Source organism: Coregonus lavaretus (assembly GCF_964263955.1).
Source record: "Coregonus lavaretus genome assembly, chromosome: 22".
Classification (NCBI taxonomy): Eukaryota; Metazoa; Chordata; class Actinopteri; order Salmoniformes; family Salmonidae; genus Coregonus; species Coregonus lavaretus.
In genome coordinates, this window is record NC_140009.1 from 26,494,349 (window position 1) to 26,504,003 (window position 9,655).

The 9,655-nt window shown below is 42.4% G+C and overlaps 1 protein-coding gene across 1 annotated transcript; it reads left to right on the plus strand.

Annotated features, from left to right (window-relative positions):
• Positions 1-32: 32 nt before the first annotated feature.
• On the plus strand, positions 33-7,697 carry LOC311150153 (2-epi-5-epi-valiolone synthase-like; the record flags this gene model as incomplete). The annotated part of the gene is made up of 5 exons (XM_084187462.1): positions 33-208; positions 5,770-6,403; positions 6,764-7,006; positions 7,204-7,456; positions 7,588-7,697. 5 exons carry the CDS (start codon positions 33-35, stop codon positions 7,695-7,697), a joined length of 1,416 nt encoding a protein of 471 aa, XP_084043588.1.
• Positions 7,698-9,655: the final 1,958 nt, after the last annotated feature.

Genomic DNA, 9,655 nt, shown 5'->3' on the forward strand with positions numbered 1-9,655 from the left:
GAGAATTGAGACGCACTGCATATCCTTCCAAAATGACAGAGCCAACTATATACCACTCAGTAAATACTCAGGTCATGCAATCACATGAAAACTCTGATAGCGACACGAGCCAACAAACAGAGTACAGCCTGCTGCAAGTGAACGGGGCATGGAACAGACAGACTGGTGGACAGTCTCAGAAGGAGGGACGGTTATCAGCTGCTAAAATGTGAGTAGGTTATACTTTGCATTTACATTTTGTATTTTTCTTGTGGAAAGATTTAGCACATCTCATAAGCATGACAGATCACCTTGCTGAATGGCAGTGTAAAAAAAAAGGGGGAGTATACTTCTGGTTCCAAATCCTAGGAATCAAATGAGTTACTTTTGATTAATGTTTATTTTAACTATATATATTATTTTAGAACAGGGAAGATGTTTCATATTTGTTGACTCAATGTGAGTCAGCAGTCCTTTTCATAAATGGCTCGGTGAACTGGAAGACACGGGATATCTTTCTATTTTGGGCACAGCTGACATTTCAGCTTGTTTAACCGTCAGTGTAGAGTAGACCACCAGTGGAAAAGTTGTTTAACAGTTTGTAATTTTATCTGTACACCTTTACTTTGCATCCCAACTAGCCTACTGGGAGCCATTGTTCTTGTTGACAGTGTAATTGTCATAATATTGTGTGTATTAAAAATGTTAGATGTTAAGTGTGTATTTATAGAAAGGTTAGTGGTCATACGCACATCATTAACTTAGGTGCTGGGCTAATAAAGAATACTTGTAAAGAACAGGAAGGCCCGCACACTGTTTATGCCCCCAATTCACTGCTTTATTAACAACCATCTTCGTCAGGTCAAACAGACAGTGCTCACATCCCAAAATATACACATTTCACCTCACATGACCATGGTGGGTGTGGAAACAATTCAATTCACTTTTGCGCATAGTCAATCATAATCACAGAGGTACATATAGACATAAATTATTATATACACTACCAGTCAAAAGTTTGGACACACCTACTCATTCAAGGGTTTTTCTTTCTTTTTACTATGTTCTACAATGTAGAATAATAGTGAAGATATCAAAACTATGAAATAACACATATGGAATCATGTAGTAACTAAAAAGTGTTAAACAAATCAAAATATATTTTATATTTGAGATTCTTCAAATAGCCACCCTTTGCCTTGATGACAGCTTTGCACACTATTGGCATTCTCTCAACCAGCTTCATGAGGTAGTCACCTGGAATGCATTTCAATTAACAGGTGTGCCTTCTTAAAACATAATTTCTGGAATGTCTTTCCTTCTTAATGCATTTGAGCCAATCAGTTGTGTTGTTACAAGGTAGGGGGGTATACAGAAGTTAGCCCTATTTGGTAAAAGACCAAGTCCATATTATGGCAAGAACAGCTCAAATAAGCAAAGAGAAACGAGCGTCCATCATTACTTTAAGACAGTCAATACGGAAAATGTCAAGAAATGTGAACGTTTCTTCAAGTGCAGTCGCAAAAACCATCAAGCGCTATGATGGTAGGGATGTAGCTCAGTTGGTAGAGCATGGCGTTTGCAACGCCAGGGTTGTGGGTTCGATTCCCACGGGGGGGCCGGTATGAAAAAATTATGTATGCACTCACTAACTGTAAGTTGCTCTGGATAAGAGCGTCTGCTAAATGACTAAAATGTAAAATGTAAATGTAATGAAACTGTCTGTCATGAGGACCACGACTGGAATGGAAGACCCAGAATTACCTCTGCTGCAGAGGATACATTCATTAGAGTTATCAGCCTCAGAAATCACAGCCCAAATTGAGTTCAAGTCACAGACACATCTCAACATCAACTGTTCAGAGGGGACTGTGTGAATCAGGCCTTCACCGTCAAATTGCTGCAAATAAACCACTACTAAAGGACACCAATAAGAAGAAGAGACCTGCTTAGGCCAAGAAACACGAGCAATGGACATTAGACCAGTGGAAATGTGTCCTTTGGTCTGGAGTCCAAATTTGAGATTTTTGGTTCCAACCGCCGTGTCTTCGTGAGACGCGGTGTGGGTGAACGGATGATCTCCACCTGTGTAGTGCCCACCGTAAAGCATGGAGGAGGAGGTGTTATGGTGTGGGGGTGCTTTGCTGGTGACAATGTCTGTGATTTATTTAGAATTCAAGGCACACTTAACCAGCATGGCTACCACAGCATTCTGCAGCGATACGCCATCCCATCTGGTTTGGGCTTAGTGGGACTATCATTTGTTTTTCAATAGGACAATGACCCAACACACCTCCAGGCTGTGTAAGGGCTATTTTACCAAGAAGGAGAGTGATGGTGTGCTGCATCAGATGACCTGGCCTCCACAATCACCCGACCTCAACCCAATTGAGATGGTTTGGGATGAGTCGGACGGCAGAGTGAAGGGAAAGCAGCCAACAAGTGCTCAGCATATGTGGGAACTCCTTCAAGACTGTTGGAAAAGCATTCCAGGTGAAGCTGGTTGAGAGAATGCCAAGAGTGTGCAAAGCTGTCATCAAGGCAAAGGGTGGCTATTTGAAGAATCTCAAATATAAAATATATTTTGATTTGTTTAACACTTTTTTGGTTACTACATCATTCCATGTGTTATTTCATAGTTTTGATGTCTTCACCATTATTGTACAATGTAGAAAATAGTAAAAATAAAAAAAAGCCCTTGAATGAGTAGGTGTGTCCAAACTTTTGACAGGTACTGTACATACAAATCGGTCCAAGTTAAAACCTAGGCAACAGTAAAAAAAAATAAGATTATGTTGGAAACTGTTGGAATACCCGCCCATATGACCATAACGCGCAGGGCGCACGGTGGCCGTAGATATAATTACAGACCTATTTAAAAAACAACTTATGTACCTCTAATAATTTGATATAAATGAGATTGGTACATGTAGAAGTTACAGAAAATATAATGTATACATACACTACCGTTCAAAAGTTTGGGGTCACTTAGAAATGTCCTTGTTTTCGAAAGAAAAGCATTTTTTTTGCCCATTAAAATAACATCAAATTGATCAGAAATACAGTGTAGACATTGTTAATGTTGTAAATGGCTATTGTAGCTGGAAACAGTGACATACACTCCCCTTACAAAGAAAGATTGCAGTTTTGAATCTGCAGTAAAAGTGCAGTAACTGCAGTGGACTGTGGTATTTTGGACGCAGTAACTGCAGAATAACTGCAGTGTACATCAGTTACACTGCAAAATTACTGCAGTAAAAAAACAGTGTTATTTTGGATGCAGTATTTGCAGCATACTGCAGATATACTGCACTCTAACTACAGTTATACTACAGCATACTGCAGTTATACTGCACTCTGACTGCAATATTTTTTCGTAAGGGTCTGAATGATCTAAAATGATAGATCCCATATTGGTCTTTCAGTCAGGCCACCCCAAGCTGTGCTGTGCAGTAGGCTAATAGTAGGCCTACTATTGAGACAGAAATTCACGTTTCAGATTTTCCCCTATTTTTCCAGGTTTTCGTTCTTTTCAGAAAAACAACAAAATGGTATGTTCTATGTTCATAACAATGCTTAAACCACATCAGGAGACCACTTTTGAGGTCTGGGGAAAATAATATGCCATTTAGCAGACGCTTTCATCCAAAGCGACTTACAGTCATGTGTGCATACATTTTTACGCATGGGTGGTCCCGGGGATCGAACCCACTACCCTGGCGTTACAAGCGCCATGCTCTACCAATTGAGCTACACTATTGTTTGATTAGCAGTGTTTCTGTAGCACATGAGATGGAGTTTGCAAAAGAAATGGCCACTGGATTGATGGAAATAATCATCATGATATCATTCTGACAGGTAGGCATAGGCTACTTTGTAGCTAGTTAACATTTAATAGAGAAGGTTTTTGGGAAAGCCTTTCCATCTACCAGAAGATGGTTAGGCCTATCATTAGCATCACTATAGTTGTCCTGTTCCTTTATTGTTTGAAACCTGGACGTTTTAATTCATAATATGAGGCATGTCTTACCTTGCTTCAAAGTAGCCTATAGCCAAAATCCAACCATAGAAACGTGGATGGAATTATTTTGATAAATACTTACTTATTATTATGCGTTCTCCTGTTCTATTGGTTTAATTTCAACATTCTTTAATTGTCTAGCAGCCAAAGACATTATCGTAATTATATTAGCAACCCATGATAGTTGTTGCATCTTTAAATCCCCCCTCTTTCTAACTGATATTTCCATCTCTGTCAATGAAACCGCTTGCATGTGCGGTGCGCATTTTAGAACGGTGTTTTGGTTCAGAGCTTTAGGAGACATGGCGGACAAACTGTAAAGCCAATACAATTATCTTCTCAGTAATAGAATGTCGATATCTCACCGCATCGTGTTAGTCTTAACATGTTCGATACCAATGTATCTCAGAGAGCTGATGTGACGAGCCTCCATGAAATGCGCAGCCACGGGTTTCTCTGGTCAGGAGTCCTGATATTACTCCTGTGTTCTGCTTTCCTTGTTTTCAGAGCTCGTTTAGTTTTTCCTACATAGCATAGACCACCAATACATTTGATCAGGTATAGCACATTTTTTTGTGGAACACGTAATGATGCCCTTAATCTTAATGCCCTTGCCCGTGAAAGGGTGATTGAACATTGTGCATTTGTTCGTAAAGTTACACTGAGTAGGCCTACACCCGCCACATCTGTAAATACCGTCTGGCATATTGTCTAGGAGTGTGCTAAGTGGCACGGGTGGAAAATCAGACTTCACCACCACTGATGTTTGGGGCGCGTTAGAAGACTACCCGCGGGGGTTCTTTAAAAGTATTTTCCAGTTGTGAATCAGTGCTCAAGATGTGCCAGTGTTTTTTAATGATATGGTCGAACTGTTTGCGAAGTGGGGAGTATTGAAGGAAGCATTGAACTCGTTGGTCAGGGGGGCGGGGTGGTTTGGGCGTGAGGCTGTCATCCTGGGTCATATCTTTGAAACGGTCCCTTGAGTCATGCAGCCATTCCTCTGGATAATTCCGTTGTCTGAAACGCTCATCCAGACAGACGGCTTGTTTGTCATAGTCACTGTGTACTACAGATCCTACGTATGCGACTGTATTAGCTGATAGGGAGGCTTTTTATCAGGGGTGTAGGGTGCAGCTATCTCCGCGTAACAGTGAATTCCTGTCCGTCGGCTTTCTGTATAGGGCCGTGCTAAAGCCACCTCCCTCTTTATCAAAATGTCCAGAAACTTGTTTAATGCGCATCAAATGTGAGGGTGAATTTTAGATATTCACTGCTTATATTGATGGAGTGGAATTGATGAAGTTCCTCTGCTGTACCCTGTAATGGAAGGAATAATGTCATCAATGAAACGTTTCCAGAGCTTGATATGGCGCAAGAATGGATTGTTAGGGCTGAAAATCATATTCTTCTCAAACAACCCAGCATACAGATTGGCATAATTCGGTGCCATTTTACTGCCGTGGCAGATCACTTCTGTTGAATGAACATGTAATTTTCAAACATGAAAAAGTTCTTAGAACAATCTCAGCCAGTTCAACAATACAGGTAGTGCTAGGGAGTGTGCCAGTGGGTTGTTGACTAAGATAGTGTGCCATAGCTTCTAGGCCTCCCTGGTGGGGGATGTTTGTATACAGGGATTCAACATCAAAGCAAGGGTTAGTATGTATAGTCAAGCCAGACGAAAACAGTAAAGCTTTATAAATCCATTCAAACCTGCCACTATGACAGTTGTTGTGATCACTTACCATTTCTGCTGGCTCCTCATGCAGTTTCCAGAGAACCTCAGAACATGGCCTCTCCTGGACAGTGGTCAGCCCTATTGTGTTCACCTACAGAGTGATCCAATGCCACAACCTGCTGGATGTTGGGAATGACACACTGCTATGTGGTCATATAGAGGACCAGGAAGAGCTCAAGGCCTTCAGAAGCAAAACCAAGCCCATCAAACGCTTCATTGTCATCGATGAGACAGTCAATCAGCTCTATGGCTCCCAGGTCACCAGGTATTTTGAGGCCAGAAATGTTCTCTATAGGATCCTCCCACTGCCCACTACAGAGGAGAACAAGTCCATGGAGCTCGTGACCAGGATTCTGGAGGAGGTCCACAAGTTTGGGATAGACAGGCGCTCTGAGCCCCTCATTGCTATTGGAGGAGGGGTGTGTCTGGATGTGGTGGGCCTAGCTGCTTCTCTCTACCGGAGACGAACCCCATATATCCGTGTCCCGACAACCCTGCTTTCCTACATTGATGCCAGTGTGGGGGCCAAAACTGGAGTCAACTTTGCCAATGGCAAGAACAAGCTGGGGAGTTACATACCCCCGGTCGCAACATTTTTAGACCGGACTTTCATCCGAACTGTTCCTCGCAGGCAGGTTTCTAATGGAATGGCAGAAATGTTAAAGGTACTCATCATCGCAGCATGGGTACAGTATGCATGTGGGTTAAATACGTGAAAGCTCTCTAACACATTACAAACTGAGCATGTCATCTTTTCTAAAAGGACTGAGACTGTTGCTGTGCATTTCGAGGCATATCTGGACAACAGTTGTTTTGGACAAACATCCCTTAACAGCAAGGTGTGGTTGTATTTGTTTGCTGTCTATTACATGTCTAATACACTCTACTAATCACTATTACTAATTTACAAATATGAATGAAGAAAGTTAAGCACTTTTTACGAGCCTAAACCACCCCATTGATAGTGGCTTACTTCCAAACTCTGAATGGAGCTAATAAATCAGCCATCATCCGTTGTGTTTTAGATGGCTCTGATGAAACACAGGGGCCTGTTTGAGCTCCTGGAGACTGAAGGCAGGTACCTGCTGGACTCCAGTTTCCAATCCCGTGACAAGTTCAGTGGCTGCTGTGACCTGGAGGATGCAGCCTCTTTGTCCACACGGATTGCCATAGAAACCATGCTAGAGGAGTTGGCTCCCAATCTGTGGGAGGATGACCTGGACAGACTGGTGGACTTCGGCCATCTAGTCAGCCCTGAGCTAGAAATGGTAAAGATATGATCACTGAATTGATACTAGTGAACGATAAAAAAGGTGTATGGAGAGGATATAAAAGGATGGAGAGGAAGGCATCAGGGAAGGTGTGAATGATCAGATACATTTTTGACAAGTGAAGAGACAATTCGGCAAATGTGAATACAGTATAACTTTACCTTTGGAACTAAACTCTTTATGCTCCATTGCAGAAAGTGCTGCCTGCGCTGCTCCACGGGGAGGCAGTGAACATTGACATGTCCTTCATGGTGTACGTGGCCCACCAGAAAGGGCTCCTGACGGGAGAGGAGAAGGCCCGGATCAGCCGCTGCATGTTGGGGCTGGAGTTGCCTGTGTGGCACCAGGACTGCACTCTGGCCCTTGTGCAGAAGTCTCTGAGCGAACGACTGAAGCACTCTGCAGGGTCCCTGAGGATGCCTCTTCCCAAAGGACTGGGCTGTGCAGGTCTGGACATCTTTCCTTTAAGAACACCATCAGCCTGCCTTTTTATATCAGTCTCAAAACATTCCTAGATATTCCATACAGTATGTGTTTTGTAATTACCTAAACAAGCAAGCTCATTGACTATACTGTACATTCTGTCTCATCTCTACAGAAATCTTCCATGACATCAGTGATGAATTCCTGTGTCAGGCTTTCAAGAGCTGGTGTGATGAACTTGGTTCTTCTTGACATCTGGAGATAACAATATCCACACGGAATACACTGATGCCATTATGAGCTGGTGAAGATGAAATACTGTATTTCATATTCAATATGTTTCAGTCAACACACATTACTTGAAGTCTACCAATACAATATTAATATATATAATATACAGTGCCTTCAGAAAGTGTCCACACCCCTTGACTTTTTCAAAATTTTGTTGTGTTACTGGCCAAATTTAAAATAGATTAAATAGAGATTTATTGTCAATGGCCTACAGACAATACCCCATAATGTCAAAGTGGAATTATGTTTTTCGAAATGTTTACATATGAATTAAAAATGAAAAGCTGAGGGCCTCCCAAGTGGCGCAGCGGTCTAAGGCATTGCATCACAGTGCTAGAGGCGTCACTACAGACCTGGGTTCGATCCCAGGCTGTATCACAACCGGCCATGATTGGGAGTCCCATAGGGCGGCGCACAATTGGCCCAGCGTTGTCCTGGTTTGAGTTTGAGTTTGAGTTTGAGTTTATTTTTACAGGGACAGTGCACATTAATCAACGTTTCAGTAAAAGTGCCAGTTTTAGCCAGCCGGCTAATTTTCAACCGCAGTCCCTGGGCAGGTTATTAAAAACAATTACAATATAGACAATAACAACATAGAACAAGACATAGCATACAGACATAGCAACATAGGACAAGCAAGACGTAGCATACAGACCGAGCAACATAGAACAAAAAGCAGCAAGACAAAATTCATAAAAGCAACAAAGTGTTTCCACACCTCACAAGTTACAGACAACAGACATGGAAAGCGGCAACACACAGCTAGGGACCATGTTCACAAATCTGATTGACCTTTAGCCATGTCTTCAAGCATTTTGTGAAAGTGTGATATGTGGTGCAGTTGTGTGTGTCTGATGGCAGTGTATTCCAGACATGGGAAGCTCTCACAGAAAAAGCGGATTTACTAAAGGTGCTTTTCCTTAGGGGAACTACACAGTCACCTCTCATGGCAGACCTTGTGGATCTGCTGCCATATGTTTGGGTTTTCTGTTTAACAAAAATACTGAGTGGAGGGGGAGCCAAGCCATTTAGGATCTTGAATACAAGACATGCATCGGTGTATTGCACAAGATTTTCCCAACTCAGGAGCTCATGCTTTCTAAGGATGTGACAGTGATGATGGCTATTGGGCTTCCTATCAAGCACTTTGAGAGCCTGTTTGTAGACAGACTGAATAGGTCTTACTGTTGTACAGCAAGCTTGGGCCCAACTAGTCAAGCAGTATGTTAAGTGGGGTAGTATCATAGATTTGAAGTACAGTTTTGCTACCTCTGTAGTCAAACAATTTCGTATAAATCGGAAATTAGCTAGGTTGAATTTGGTTATTTGAATTACCTTTTTCACATGCTTTTTAAAAGAGAGGTTGGAATCAAGTATGATGCCAAGGTACTTAAAATCAGATACCCCCTGGAGCTTCTCCCCTGACACATAGACTTCTGGCTCAGTAGCATCTGTTGCCCTCTTTGTGAAGAACATGCAAACAGTTTTTTTCACATTGAGATGCAAACACGAGTCACTGAGCCACTTTGTAACCTGGACCATTACAGTAGTGGGGGGAGGGTTTGGGGAGGGTTTGGCCAGGGGCGCTTTATTTGGCTCATCGCGCTCTAGCGACTCCTTGTGGCGGGCCGGGCGCTTGCAGGCTGAGCTCGGTTGTCAGTTGAACGGTGTTTCCTCCGACACATTGGTGCAGCTGGCTTCCGGGTTAAGCGGGCGGGTGTTAAAAACCGCGGTTTGGTGGGTCATGTTTCAGAGGATGCATGACTCGACCTTCGCCTCCCGAGCCTGTTGAGGAGTTGCAGCGATGAGACAAGATTGAAAAAGGGGGTAACATTTTAAAAATGAAAAGCTTAAATGTCTTCAGTCAATAAGCATTCAAACTCTTTGTTATGGCAAGCCTAAATAAGTTCAGGAGTAAAAATGTGCATAACA